The following is a 16239-nucleotide window of genomic DNA, read 5'->3' as shown; positions in this document are numbered from 1 at the left end:
CCAGCTGACCCTGAATAGGATCAGGCCTGATGGGGAGTGGGGGATGACTCCTGCTCTGCCATCAGGAATCACTGCTTGTTTGGTGGCTAGAGCACCGTGTGTGTATGAATTCCTCACTTCCCCTCCTCTGTACAAGGGCCACAGAGGTTACTGCAGCCCCATTTCAAGCTCCTGGAAAGGGGAATGGCAAGGTGGAAAGAGGAACTGGGAAAATAATCCTGGACTTGGAAACACATGTTGTAAAGTTGATTGGGGGGTATGGGGAAATCTCATGCTCCCCTTTCTCTGACAGTGCAAAGGATGTTCTTGGCCCAGTGGGCCACATCATTCCTTGTCTAATATCTCCATTTCAAGAGAATCAGTCTCCCAAGTGCTGTGCTGCCTCCCTGCCTCTCATCCCCAGCCATGTTCTGGAAATACCCCTGTACATACCAGTCCGTTGGTTTCTTCCATGGTATGTGGGGTTGTACGGGCACACACATGTTACACTCCTGCTGCTCCCGCACACAATGGGAGAGTATAAAGGAAACGGCAAGGAGAATTTTGAGTTGCCTGGTCCCTATATGAATTATACCATACAGTGTCCCTGCAATTAATGAAGTGCATCTGAGTAGCAGGGAGAACACATGGTTAAAGTTGACATTTCAGGTCTCAGGTCTTCTCAGACTATGGAAGGGGAAAGAAATCATAGTAGAACAAAGTTATAGGGAGACAAAAGAAAATGAAAATAGAAATAACAACATTGAAAAATGAAGAGGGAGAACGTAGGAGAAAAATGAATGTGTGATCAGTGAAGAGATGTGGAAAGAGTCAAGTTGCTACCAGAACAAACAAGAAGATGTCTAAGAATAAACAATAAGTGGCTAAAAAATAAAGCAATTAAATGTCGAAGTAAATGATAACTTTCAGGAGCCAGAGCAAGGAGGAGTGATAATTGTATGTATTTGGCAAAGAAGACAGTAGAGAGCTGGAAATAAATGAATAGGTTTCTCAATAGAAGCTGAGGAAAAGTTGAGGCTTGAAGAACAAAAATTATTTTGGAATGAATACTGTTAATCCTGATGGGAACTGAGGAGGTTAAACAAATAATAAGTTTGGGTTTAACTGTTGTTTTGTGTTAAGTGCTCTAAGGTTTATGTTGAAGTGAAAGAGAATGATGAAAGTCTTGTGTGTCTTGATTGTGTGTGTATGTATATATATCTATATATGTATAGATATATATGACATAATGAGGTACTAACTTGCGATCTATTTAATAGTTACTGTGTGTCTCTTCAATGTAAACAATAAGTAGTAAATGCCAATATAAATAGTTTCTTAACTGTTATGGTCAGGCCTTATGTATTACAGTATTATAGACTATGCAGGTTGTTCAAAGAAAAACTACTATACCATAAAATTCTGACAGAATGACAGACAAATTCTCACTCATAATTATTAATGATTAGAGTGTTTCATGCTAGTGAAGAGGTATTGTATCTGAATTCTGCCTTGCTTTAGCATTTTAAAGGCCACTTTAACATTTAACACAGCAACCTCAGGACTGAAATCTGTTTCCACTAATAGATGAAGTAGCATTTAATTATATAGCCTATTAAATATGCTCTTCACAGCAGGTGCAGGAAATCTCCTAAATATTGTCCAAGCAAATACGTAACAATAAGAACATTCCTTTTTCTGAAGATTGACATTTTTCAGAAATTATTTGTCCAATATGTTATTTATATATCATGGTCCTCTGTATGACCCAAGTTTTCAAAAGTGCCTCAGTGACTTATAGGCGTAAATCCCATTTTTTAAAATATTGTAGGGACCAAGGAACCTAAGTGGCATTGAAAGTCTATGATGTTTAGGTGCGTAGGAATGCAGACAGACTTTCAAGTGCTGAAGTCACTTCTGCAAGGCATTTTGTACTGCCAGGGAATTCACCCCAAGAGCAGTTAGATGGTGGTTCTGCTGATACCCTCATTCAGGATTCCCAACTGAGAGAAGTAGCTTCCTTTTATGGCTTGGGCGCTGATGTGGCAAACAATGAGTGCTTCACTTTATTACCATGAATAGTCCTATTGAAATCAATAGGGCTACCCACAGTACTAAAGTTAAGAATATGCATAAGTATTTGCAGGATTGGGGCCTAGCTGAGGGGATGTACTGAATCTGTGCATTCCCCTCTAGTCACCCTTGACCTTTCTCCTTCTCAGCTAGCATCAGTCATACCTTGAGCTTCACTGGCCCCTGGCTCACAGACAAACATACTCCCATACCCTCCACTGCTTAGCACAAGGGATGTTGCGGTAGCTTGCATAATGTAGTTTTGTAGTATTTCTCCTACTAAGAGCTACTTCAGGATTACACTTTGTTTCTTGTTATAATAACTTCGATTAATGTTAAGTGATTTCCTCCTGCTAGGTACATTTCAAAGGATATTCATTAAACATAAATAATGGATTGATCATGGAGTCTAAAATCTTCAAATTGTAATTTTGTTTAACTATTGTATACACAGCTAAATATAATATACTAACTATAAAAAAACTAGTAGATACAAAGGGTGAAATTCTAGCCCCATTGAAGTCAATGGCAAAATTCCCATGTATTTCAGTATGGTCAGGATTTCACCCACAGTATTTAATATTGCTTCTTAAGGGAAATCAAACTTTTTAAAAAATACTTTTAATTGTTTTATAGATTCTGCTCAGCTTGTTTGTTGCTGTTATTTTGGACAACTTGGAACTTGATGAAGATCTAAAGAAGCTTAAACAAGTAAGAGTGTTTTTTGGGTTCTTTTATGTTTTTTTCATGCTGGAAAATATTTGCATTAGAGAATAATCATGCCCACCAATCCCCTGCTAAAAATGTGGATTTTGTATACGTAATTGCACATTTTGTAATATTCATCTTAGAATGGCTTCATTTCACCTATCATTATTGGCTTTTTGTTCACATTTCAGGTAAGTTCATCCATTTAACTAAATAATTATTAAGATGAAGGGCCTAATCCTGTTCCGATTGAGATCAGTGACAAAACTTGTTGCAGGATTAGGGCTGAAATGGAGAACTATTTCATCAATGGACCTTTTTTTCTGCTCTAAAATACTGAAAAAATACTGTGTAGAATTATTCTCTTTCATATATTAAAAAAAAAAGGTTAACTAATGTGCTTAGATTATTTACACTGAAAACCTAAATTAGGGATGGTGTGCCAAATTAACTCTTATTAATGTTCTTCATATGGATTGCTCTTCTTTTGCTTTGGGGATTAAAGTAATTCATTTGTTGCATTTATTTTGTATGTGATTGTTTACTACAAACTGTTAACTGGCCTAAGGATGGCTGTGGACTCAAAGGTGATTCATGGGCTGTTCTTCCTTTGTACCTGAATTTTTTTCAAGAATGATATTGTCGGAGACATCTCTATCACTTTGTGGCACTTGCAAATAATAGTATTACAGAAATACTTCAAGTTCTTTAGCAGACTTCTATAACCATTGCTTATTGATGATCCAATATTCTGCCTCACCTATGTGTTGCAAGTGTGAGAGGGTCGGGCCAGATGGCTACAGGAGAGTAATAGAAGGCAGATATATTAGCCCCAGGTTAAGTAGGTCCCTTTCCCCTGGGTAAGGTAACAGGGAAGGTTCCAGAACAATCAGGAACCTTCTGGAGACAATTAATACAGGCTGATTAGAACACCTGCAGCCAATCAAGAAGCTGCTAGAATCAATTAAGGCAGGCTAATCAGGGCACCTGGGTTTTAAAAAGGAGCTCACTTCAGTTTGTGGTGTGCGTGTGAGGAGCTGGGAGCATGAGGCTCTAGGAGCTAAGAGTGAGAATGCGGACTGTTGGAGGACTGAGGAATACAAGCATTATCAGACACCAGGAGGAAGATCCTATGGTGAGGATAAAGAAGGTGTTGGGAGGAGGCCATGGGGAAGTAGCTCAGGAAGTTGTAGCTGTCACACAGCTGTTCCAGGAGCCACTCTAGACAGCTGCATTCCACAGGGCCCTGGGCTGGAACCCGGAATAGAGGGCCGGCCTGGTTTCCCCCCAAACCTCACAATTCCTGGTCAGACACAGGAGGAGTTGACCTGAACTGTGGGTTCAGAAAAACGGCCAAACTGAGCGCTGCCGTGAAGCTCCAAGGTGAGCAAATCCGCCAATAAGCTCAAGACCCACCAAAGTAGAGGAGAAACTTTGTCACATGAGATTGAACTAAATTGTTTCTGATAATATGCCCATTGCAAGGGGAACTCTTTACTGGCACTAGGAAATCTGAAAACTGGTCTTGAATAGGAGTATTCATAAGCTTAAAGATTATTCATATACTTAAAAACCTTGCTGAATAGGGGCCTTACATCAGATCATCTTGGTAATACAGTAGAGCAAAACAGATTATGCATTTTGCCTCTCAGAAGACCATATAAGCTAAAATGACCTGCAATAAAAATGACTTAGGTGTGTAGGAAGCAAGTTACCCATTACTAATGTCTTACAGGAAAATTTTCGAAGGTGCGTAAGGCCCTGGTTTTTAAAGGTATTCAGGCATTGCTCAGCTCAGGCTCTGTCTACACTATGAACTAGGAATGTGATTCCCCTGCCCGTGTACACAAACTCACACTGGCACTCCATGAGCTAGCACAAATATAAATAGCAGCATAGCTGCAATAACTTGGGTGATGGCCGCAGAGGCACGGCTGAGCTGTGCCATGTACGAACCCACCTGAAAGTGGTGGGTACATACTCACCATGGGTCAGCTGGGCCTCCGCTGCCGCTGCCCAGGATGGTGCAGCTACACTGCGATTTGTACGTATGCTAGCTCCATGAGAAATAGCGTGAGTAGGTGTACATGCACAGGGGAACCACACTCCTCGCTCGTAGCGTAGACACGGGCTCATCTGACAGGCATTGCAATTCTGAGGTTATAAGTCTCATTGAAAGGCAGTAGGACTTCGGCTTTTAAGTCACAAAGGTGCTTTTGAAAATGTTACTACTAGTCACAAGGCTGTGGCACGTGCTTTTAATGTTTCTCTGTGTTTAAAACAACCTTTTTTACAGACGATCGCTCAGTGATGTTAAAAGTCTTCCCTTCATATATTTTACACAAAAGTAATTAATACTATAGGTGGTGTTTTCTGATTAAAGGAGTATTTACAGTGAAAACCATGAAAAACGTGGCTTTGAAATTAATGATTGTGCAACCGATTAAAGGACTCAAGGAGGAAAGTTTCCCTTGAGGTAAATGTGATGGCATCCCAGGCTCAGTGCTGATAGGGGCTTTGCACTATTATACTGAATTATTGGTTTTCTTATCACAGAAGATAAAGCAGAGTATTTAATTTAATGACATTTTGGTTTCTCCATTATAAACCGATCATGAGAAGGAGAAAAAGATTGTGGGGTAATTGTTGTTTTTGATCGGGAGCATATCTATAATGAAAATGGTTCTGTATCATTGCATAGAAAAAAATATATTTTTCTGTCTTTAATTAAAAGGTGAATGGAATCCCAGGAAATGATGCAAGCAACAGACCAGCTAATTTACAAGTCACTGATTCTCTAGAAATGTCCTGTATACCAGATAAAAATGCATCACCCTTTAGAAAATCCACATGCCTGTTTTGCGTGGGATGTGTTTGCTTTGGGTTTTTGGTTTTGTTTTTTCATTTTCTGCTCCTGGAGGAATTCTGCACCAAAAAATTAAAAATTCTACGCAAAATATTTTAAAATTCTGCAAATTTTACTGTATATACAATTTTACTATATGTACAAATAACACTATATAATCACACCAGTTTCAGTTATTTTGGTAATTTATTTCAAAATACCTGTCAGCAATATGTCTGCAACAATACAGACACACACAAAAATTCCCCCAGGAGTAGAGAGTTAAAGAAACCCCTATGACAGCCCAGTTCTTGTTTCTCTGCCCCTCCACAAGCCCAGCACTCACATCCCCTACCCCCCCCGAACCCAGCTATGTTGCCCCCCTAATCCAGACACACACACCCAGAGCCCAGCTGTGCCCCTGCACCCTCCAGTCCAGACACTCACACCCTCTACCCACCCCACCCACCCCCCCACATCCCAGGGATCCAGAGGGAGAAACAGCCTGATGCTGAGTAGTGGGCTTGCACAGAGTTTTCTGTGCACCACCACATCCTTCCTTCAGGGCATGCTGGGAACTGCAGCTGCTGGGAACCTCCAGTTCCCTCCCCCTGGCCTTGTCTTCTATTTGTGAGCTGGGCTCTGCCAGGTCCAGTGGCTCCTAGTGGCGGTCAATATCTCTGCAACCCACTTCTGTGGGGAAAAAAAGGAAATTCTGTGCACACATAAATTTCTGCAAAATTCTGCATTGTGCAGTGGTGCAGAATTCCCACAGGAGTAATTTTCTGCTTATAATAGCTGGAAAGATTGAGACACAGGGCATTTTCTGACAATGAGTCACTGACCGGGAGTAGCACCTTCAGGCCAGAAATTATGCCTAGCAACTCATTCCTTTTAGGAAATCACCTGCATCTTCCTCCTTATTTTCTTAATTACATGTATTTGTATTTATAATATTACATACCTATCAGGTTACTGGGGAGTCTAATCAATATGTACAACAAACTCTGAAAATGTAAAATGATATGTAAATGCTAGGTATTATTGTTGGTTCAGTAAATATATGTATTACGTTTAAAAAGCTACATTAAGAGAACACTGTTAACAATAGAAAGTCAAGCACTGAAAAGTTAGGAAATGCCAAAATTAAAGTTGTGTGTACACATTATGAGGCATGCTTTAATTACATAGGTTTTTTTTTTCAAAGACCCATGCCTCATTCAGTACAAAGAATGGACAATGCACACTCAGTGAGCAGCTGTTCAGTATTTTGTTTTCTCCTTGTTATTCAGTGGGTGGTCCCAGGCTTTGTTTATTCCATACTAATCAAATCCTGCTCTGAAGACAGAATTACTATTTTCTTTGTGAGCTTTTCTGTTGTGTTCATCACTACAATATCTGAGTGCTACTCAAATATGAATGAATTTATTTTCACAATATCCTTGTGAGTTAAGAGAATTATCCCCATTTTACAGATGAGAAACTGAGACGCAGAGAAACTAAGGCCAAAAGTATCCACTAATTTTAGGTGCATCATCTCAGAGTCTAGGACCTGATTTTCCAGAGTACTTAGCATTATATAGTACAATATATGGTGAAAGCACAATTCCCGTTGACTTCAGTTGCAGCTGTGAGTGCTCAGCACTTCTGCAAAATGGGCACCCAGAAAATGAAATACACAGTTAGTGACCACTTATGGAAAAATTTGATTTAAGTGACTTTCCCAGCATCAGAAAAGAACATAGTGGCAGAGGCAACAAAACAATTCTGTTATTGAGGGCAGTATTCAGTTGCTTTAACCTGGAGATTATCCTTTCTCTTCCTGCAGTCCCCTGCCTCATTCACTATACACTGTCCAACTTCTGCTACAAATGAAGTAAGGGTTCTACAGACACTTCTTCACTATACAAACATGATTCATTCCCAGAGCAGACCCATCCTGGGCACTGGATGAGGCTCGGGTCCTGTGGGAAAATATCATTGGGATCATGTAATTCAAGGCTGTATCATAATATGTTTGCACAAGGGTGACTGTAACGGGGCTTATGCCGTGCCCCTCCAGTTCGGCCCTTCTCCCCCTCTTCTCAGAGACTCAGGTACACTTCAGGCTGGTGCAACACTTGTGTTCTTTATTTGTGATCAAGTCCGCACCACCTGTTTCCAACTATATAAAGGTTTTTTACAACAGGTTGGTCTACCACAGGCCTGGCCAGCAACAGATTAGGAGACTCCCACCTCCCTCTGAGTCTAAGTCTGAGTCTCATCTCGTCTTGCCTCACCTCGCCTCCTGGCCTCCACCCCCCTTTGCTCCCACTTCCTCCCAGCCTAATAGCTCCTGCTAATGAGGCTGGCAGGTGTGGTCAGTTACCAAGCAAGCATCAGGCTATCTACCCAGCCCCAATCCAATCCCCCTGTTTGGGGCTGGAGTGGCAGGAGCTGATTAAGGCCTCTCGAGCAGCACCCTGCCACAGGGACAAAGTAAGGTTACACCGGGATTCCTAAATCTGGCATTTACTAACTTTTCAGTACCTGGCTTTCCTACCTTAATGTTCACTTAACATAGTTTTGTTGTGTGTAATGTCCTAGCTTTTAAAAAAGCAAACTGAAAAAAACATCAGTTCCATTGTATGGTTTCATGGTTACACCAACCTGGGTCATCAGCAAGGTTAGAACCCTTATATCCAACATGCAGACTTTTGCCATTTGAGCTAACGGAATCACTGCTGGCAGTGGTAGTTTGTCATCCTCTATATGGACAAGCACTAGAGGGGGGTGATGGAGTCATAGGATGATGACCCCCCTTTGCCAGTGGGTTTCAGTGATATTTACCAACAGCAGAAGAATGTTGAGACATGGAAATCTTGGGTTCCAGTCCAGATTCTGGAGGGGAGCGTGCTCTAGTGGACACAGACCCTTCTGTCCATTCTCCTAAAGCTTGATATTTTCTGCCCCATCCTTCCAACCTGTTCCTGTCCTGTATCTTCCACACCCGTGGCTCAGCATCTCAGTCCCATTCTCCATTCCTCAGGATTCTCATTCCATACGCAGTCTCCTTACACAGCAAGTCCTAGTCTCCCCCACTTGGGACTCCCTGTGCCAATCACCCCATCAGCACTCACTCTTCTCCCCTGCTCTCAGTCTCCTTCTCCATCCATTCTCTGGCTCATTGTCCCCAGTCTCCTTGTCCAGAGGGTCTCAGTTCTCCCTCTCAGTTCCTTGTCTGATCTGTCTCTCCCCGCAACCTCCAGTTACCTCAACACTCATATTACCTGTCTCTACTGGGTCTTAACCCTCCCCCTGAGGGCTCCTCCTCCAGTGCCTCTCCCACCACCACCATGTGGCTCCTTGTCCCAGTCTCTTTGCCCAGCCAGTCCCAGTTCTTTCCCTGTTCTTCTGGAACCTGACTTATCATAAGACCTGTCTCCCTTCCCAAGTTCCCAGTCCCAGTCTCCATGCCTAGCCAGTCCCACTCTCTCCTCCAGCTTCTTGTCTGATCTCAATATCCCCACTACCCACTGGTTCCCAGTCACAGTCTGCTCTGCCCCCCATCCTGTCTCAGTCCCCCCATCCCCACTCCTCATTTCCTCTCCCCCACCATCGTCTTCCCAGTCTCCCCTTGACCTTCTTGTCCCAATCTTCTACTCCTGCCCTCCAATGTCTAGCTCTTGTCCTCACTGCATAGAATTCAGGTGTCTTCCTCCTTCCCACTGCTTGAGCCCTTCCTTGCTCTCAGGCCTAAGCCTTGGCCCATAGCAACCTAGAAATGCAATTGCAGGGCAAGTTCTTCTCAGCTGCCTGTATTCCCAGGCTGGAGCATACCCAATGCAGATGGCATATTTGGAAAATTAAGCTGTGGACCTCTAACAAGTTTGTACTGAGCATGTGTGAACTGCAATTTTTCAGAAACTTATAAGTTGGGCAAATTTCTGTGGATCTTCACAGAAGCAGAAAAAGTTACATCACTGACAAATTTCTCCAAAACATGGGGGGCACTAGAGCATCTCTAAAAAGGGTCACCAGGAGGGGGTTTTTTTAACATGGGCAAAATGTTAATGTTTCCCTAGCCTAGTCCTCAGAAATGGCTGAATAATGTTATCTCAAATCTTGCAATAACAAAAAAAAGAAAGAAAGAAAAAGGGCAGACACCTGATAGGGAAAACCCAGCCAGTCTCTCTAGCAATATTCAGTATCGGCAGAGCACTCGTTAAATGGATTAAGAATTGACTAACAGACCTCAAAATAAGAAAAGGAGTACTTGTGGCACCTTAGAGACTAACCAATTTATTTGAGCATAAGCTTTCATAAGCTACAGCTCACTTCAAAACTTCATAGATTTCCACTCCATACGGCTAAATGCAGAGCCTTGCATAATGACAGGTTTCAGAGTAGCAGCCATGTTAGTCTGTATTCGCAAAAAGAAAAGGAGTACTTGTGGCACCTTAGAGACTAACCAATTTATTTGAGCATAAGCTTTCGTAGCTTGGTGATCTTCCTGAAAACACCATCCTGGCCACTATGGATGTAGAAGCCCTTTATGCCAACATTCCACACAAAGATGGACTACAAGCCATCAGGAACACTATCCCCGATAATGTCACAGCAAACCTGGTGGCTGAACTTTGTGACCTTGTCCTCACCCATAACTATTTCACATTTGGGGACAATGTATACCTTCAAATCAGCGGCACTGCTATGGGTACCTGCTTGGCCTCACAGTATGCCAACATTTTTATGGCTGACTTAGAACAACGCTTCCTCAGCTCTCATCCCCTAATGCCCCTACTCTAGTTGTGCTATATTGATGACATCTTCATCATCTGGACCCATGGAAAAGAAGCCCTTGAGGAATTCCACCATGCTTGAAGCAATTTCCATCCCACCATCAACCTCAGCCTGGACCAGTCCACACAAGAGATCCACTTCCTGGACACTATGGTGCTAATAAGCGATGGTCACATAAACACCATCCTATACCGGAAACCTACTGACCACTCTTCCTACCTACATGCCTCCAGCTTTCACCCTGACCACACGACACGATCCATCGTCTACAGCCAAGCTCTACGATACAACCGCATTTGCTCCAACCTCAGACAGAGACAAACACCTACAAGATCTCTATCAAGCATTCTTACAACTACAATACCCACCTGCTGAAGTGAAGAAACATATTAACAGAGCCAGAAGAGTACCCAGAAGTCACCTACTACAGGACAGGCCCAACAAAGAAAATAACGGAACGCCACTAGCCGTCACCTTCAGCCCCCAACTAAAACCTTTCCAACGCATTATCAAGGTTCTACAACCTATCCTGAAGGAGGACCCATCACTCTCACAAATCTTGGGAGACAGGCCAGTCCTTGCCTGCAGACAGCCCCCCAACCTGAAGCAAATACTCACCAGCAACCACACAACAGAACCACTAACCCAGGAACCTATCCTTGCAACAAAGCCCGTTGCCAACTGTGCCCACATATCTATTCAGGGGACACCATCATAAGGCCTAATCACATCAGCCACACTATCAGAGGCTCATTCACCTGCACATCTACCAATGTGATATATGCCATCATGTGCCAGCAATGCCCCTCTGCTATGTACATTGGTCAAACTGGACAGTCTCTACGTAAAAGAACCAATGGACACAAATCAGATGTCAAGAATTATAACATTCATAAACCAGTCGGAGAACACTTCAATCTCTCTAGTCACTTGATTTCTGACCTCAAAGTGACTATCCTTCAACAAAAAATCTTCGAAAACAGACTCCAACGAGAGACTGCTGAATTGGAATTAATTTGCAAATTGGATACAATTAACTTAGGCTTGAATAGAGACTGGGAGTGGTTGAGTCATTATACTAAGTGAAACTATTTCCCCTTGTTTATTCCTGCCCCCTTCCCCCCCACTGTTCTTCAGATATTCTTGTTAACTCCTGGAAATGTGCTGGAAATGGCCCACCTTGATTATCACTTCAAAAGGTTTTCTCTCCCCCTACCCCACTCTCCCGCTGGTAATAGCTCATCTTAAGTGATCACTCTCCTTACAATGTATATTTTTTCATGGTCTGTGTGTATATATAAAATCTCCTCACTGTACTTTCCACTTTATGCATCCGATGAAGTGAGCTGTAGCTCACGAAAGCTTATGCTCAAATAAATTGGTTAGTCTCTAAGGAGCCACAAGTACTCCTTTTCTTTTTGCGAATACAGACTAACATGGCTGCTACTCTGAAACCTGACCTCAAAATAGTTGTCAATGGGGAATCATCATTGAATGAGGTTGTTTCTAGTGGAGTTCTGTGGGGATCAGTACTAGGCCCAGTGCTATTCAACATTTTCATCAGTGATCCTGAAGGAAATACAAAATCACAGCTGATAGAATTTGCATATGACACAAAGAGGTGGAGTGGTAAATAATGAGGACAGGGCAGTCATACAGAGTGGTATGGGTTGCTTGATAGGCTGGGCCCATTCAAACAAAATGCTTTTTCATGCAGCCAAATGCAAAGTTATACATCTAGGAACAAGGAACGCAGGCCATAGCTATAAAATGAGGTTCTGTAACCCAGAAAGCAGTGATTCTGAAAATTACTTAGAGGTCATAGAGAGCAAGCAACTCAGCATGAGTTTCCAGTGCGATGCTGTGGCAAAAAAGTTGTAATGGGATCCTTGGATATATAAACAGGGAAGTAGTGAGTAGAAGTAAGGAGGTGATTTTACCTCTGGATACGGCATTGGTGAGACTGATACTGGAATACTGCATACATTTCTGGTGTCAACCGTTTCAAAAGAATGTTGAAAAATTGGAGAGGGTGTAGAAAATATCATAATATCGTAAATATCATTTGAAGGCTGGAGGAAACTGCAGTGGAAGACTTAGGGCTCAATACATTTAGCGTATCAAAAAGAAGATTGAGAGGTCACTTGATTACATTGTACAAATTTGTTCACAAGGAGAAAATTCCACATACTACAGGGCTCTTAAATGTAGCAGAGAAAGGCATAAAATGAGTCAATGTCTGGAAGCTGAAGCCAGATGAATTCAAATTAGAAATTAGACACAATTTGTTAACAGTGAGAGTGATTAACCATTGAAAAAAACTACCAAGGGAAATGATAGATTCTGCATTTCTTGGAGTATTAAAATCAGGATTACATGCATTTCTTGAAGATATGTCAGACACAAATGATGCTTCAGTTTGGGTTCAATAAAGGGGTAAATGTGTGAAATTTATTAACCTGTGGTATACAGGAGGTCAGATTAGGTAATCTAATGGTCCCTCCTGACCTCACACTCTATGAATCTATGAAAATTTCTGTTCAAATGGTTCAAGTTTGACTAAGTATAAGCAACTGAAAACAGGGTCTTATAATGGGAAGTGTTAGGCAACCTTAATAATTGGTGGAGCTACCAGTACTGGCTATAATATATCCTTCCTATTTTACCCTTCAAATATTTGAAGACTTATCTCTTATCTTTCTCTTTACAATACCTACTTTCCTCTGACTTTTTTGTAGCACCTGTCTAAACTCAGGTAATTTAAATCCACAGAGTGTTTCCCTAGCAGACTTCATAGTTTGATTCTATTCTCCCAGGTTTCATGTACTCTTCTAGGGTTTGGGTTTTAAAAAAAAAATTTCTTCCCTTTTAATATACGTCATTGTTTTCTACTCCTATATTACAATTTCTGGACAGCTGACTCGGGTTCATGGGGCTCGGGCTAAGGGGCTGTTTAATTGCAGTGTAGACATTCAGAATCAGCCTGCAGCCCAAGTTCTAGGACCCTCTCACCTCTCAGGGTCCTAGAGCCTGGGCTCCAGCCCATGCCCAAATGTCTGCACCACAATTAAACGGCCCCTTAGCTCGAGCCCGAGTCAGCTTGAATTAATTGGCATGAGCCAGCTGCAGGTTTTTAATTTCAGTATAAACATACCCTAAGTGTCTCAACCATTCAATAGCTGAGGGAAGAGCATTGTACAAGTCCATGAGTTAATCAGGCAGCTCTTGCAAATAGGTGCAGCCTGCAAGTATGTGGCCTACATCTTCTAACTGGCCACAGCAGCAGGGAGATATCACAAAGTCATGGGTGGTCATTAGCAGAACATCTGATCACATCTGAAGTGATTAAGCTTTACCCAAAGAAGGCACGGAAGGTCAAAACCAGGGAACTCTCATGGGATAGGCATTGGCTACATTTGAAGCTTGTTCTTGATGCCTAGTATGCCAACTGAAAGCAATACTGAGGTTCTGTAGGGGAACAGTCCAAGCGGGTTGCCTTGAGCTAAGCCCGTGGCTTGGTGGATTAACCACATCTTTAAACAGGGGTGGATGTGGCATGTCTTTACTTTAAGGAGCAAATTCTGCAAGGTGACTTATTGCCTGCTGTCTGGAGGGACGATGTTGGACAGGACCGGCAGCCAGGCCAGGTCGGTCGGTCTCATGTTATCAGTTATTATATGCATGGTTTCGTTCAGCTGAATATCTGCTAAGAGCTGAAAACAGCTGAGCAACACTAGGAAATCATCTTATGACTACACTACAATCTAAGGGTGTGATTCCACTGCTTGCGGTCAAATTCTTGTGGATGTTTTCCATGGTTACCTCTTTTTCAAATGGCTGATGCACAAAACTGCACTGTGACCCCTTGATGCTGGAAATAGAGATTTTCTCTATGTACTTTCCACCTCCGCAAATACCTAGCAGTCAGAGCTAAAGACAACTCCTTTTCTAGCATTTTCTTTTGTTTATGGTGACAGCCTTTGTTCTTCTGCTACAGGTAAGGTCTGAACAACACTTTTGTTCATCCTTCTCTTTAAGAGGTTTAGGGCCTGATCCTGCTCCCATTGAAGACTATTCCAATACTCCCTTTGAGTTCACTGGTGCAGGATCAGGTTTTTGCAGTTCAGAATCTTTGCAAGAAAAGACGACAAAAGGCAATTTAACAAGACAGTAGTGGCATTTTAGTAGTGCATTGGTAGCATCTCACTCTGAAGGTCAGAAGGGAAACATCTCTGAGTTTTTGAACTGGTAACAGGAGAGACGCTGCAGATAAAATCCAGTTTAACACTGTTAGGATACCATCAAAAATGCGGGAAAAATAGGGAAATGTGGAAAAGAGGGTATTTGCTGTTTTAAACAGGGATCCACTCACAGTTGATTAGAGTCTATACTCTTCTGCTGTAAATTTGAACAATTGGAATAATTAGCAAAAAAGGTCAGCAGACTTTTAAAAACCTTGAATGTATGTTTTGCTTTTCAATTTTTTCTTTAGTATTTGTTTCCGTTTCCGTCCCCAATTTTATTGCTAAGGAAACAGAGCAAATGACCATTTGTTTCTCACTATGCATTTATCATTGATCCTGTGTTGCTCTCCACAGTACTAAAGATTGGGGACCCCTAATTTATGCTAAATCATGCATCATCATATTACATAAAAGCAAAATATTTGGTAATTTCTGAATATTGTGCAAGATGGCCATTTCTGGCATAAATATTCTATAGATGGATTTGAAAATATATCCCTTCATGCAAGAGGGAGTCAGTAAAAGGTTGCCAAATAGTCTAGAAATAAATCAATTTAAACTGTCAAGAAACTGTAGTGCAACCTTAGACACTATTTTTCTAAGCAGGAAAATTAATTCAGAGAAGAGATTCAGGCGATAAAATATTGGCTATACACTGCATGGTGCTGACCATTCTCAGCTCCTTGTGATGTTAGTAGGAGTCAAGGGTGCCCCACACCTTCCAGAATTGGGGCAGCTGTTAATGCAATAGCAACATTTCCTTCATCTGAAAGTCAGACAATTCAATACTATGATTTTGCAGAAGCCCTAATTCAGCCCTCTTGCTAACAGTGGTATTTTGTTTTATTTGAATGTGGTTCAGTCAGAGAAAGCAGAATCTGTAGCCTCTACCTTAGATTCATATGCAGTTGTTTATTCATTGTTAAGTGATTATTTTTAAATGCGGTTAGAAAACAGTGTTTTTAATCCCCTTTCCTCTTCAGACCTGGCTGAGAGCAGATAATTTCATGCTTTTGAGCAAGAAAAAAAATCTCCAAAGAGCAGTACACTTTGTGCAGGAAAACAAATGCAGAGTAAGATTATTTTTAATTAAGAAGAAGATAGCAGCATATTTTCAGACATAGAAGAAAAATGTTATAATTCCAGAAAAAAAAAAGTATGCCAGCCCTGGTCCACCTGCCTTGAGACGCGGGAAGAAAAGTGAGCTAAATTTAGGGGAAATGGGCATCTCACAGCACCACGGGCACGGGGGTGGTAGGGTTGTGGAGGCAGCTGTTTTTGGCAAGTCAAAGGAACTATGCACTGTCAGTCCTGGCTTCGTTGCAGGCACATTTTTGTGCTCAGACTGTAGTGGTAGCTTTGATCCTAACAGATAATGATCCAAGTAATTACCTTTCTGCAGAATGAACTGTGGATGTTGCTTTACATTGTGTATAACAATTCGGATATCTGTAGTATACACAGCTATATGATTTGTTAATCAATGTTGATACATCCATTTTTAGGTTCCGAGTAATTTAAAAGAGAGTCATAAGGATTTCAATCTCTTGTTCCTTTCACTGTATTCTCCATCTTTCTCTCCTCACCCGTCTCCAGTACACGTCCCAC

General features: G+C 41.7%; 1 protein-coding gene across 2 annotated transcripts in view; it reads left to right on the top strand.

Moving 5' to 3' along the window:
- The window catches only part of NALCN (sodium leak channel, non-selective), a 345519-nt gene that overhangs the window by 233150 nt on the left and 96130 nt on the right, over positions 1-16239 (top strand). For both annotated transcript variants that reach the window (XM_073348939.1, XM_073348928.1), the window contains one exon: positions 2689-2763. In XM_073348939.1, the coding sequence (XP_073205040.1) occupies positions 2689-2763 (75 nt within the window). The remainder of the gene's footprint in view (positions 1-2688; positions 2764-16239) is intronic.

The sequence above is a fragment of the Lepidochelys kempii genome, chromosome 1, assembly GCF_965140265.1.
Source record: "Lepidochelys kempii isolate rLepKem1 chromosome 1, rLepKem1.hap2, whole genome shotgun sequence".
Taxonomy (NCBI): domain Eukaryota; kingdom Metazoa; phylum Chordata; order Testudines; family Cheloniidae; genus Lepidochelys; species Lepidochelys kempii.
Note: the sequence above shows the minus strand (reverse complement) of the source record. Positions and strands in the feature narration are given on the sequence as shown.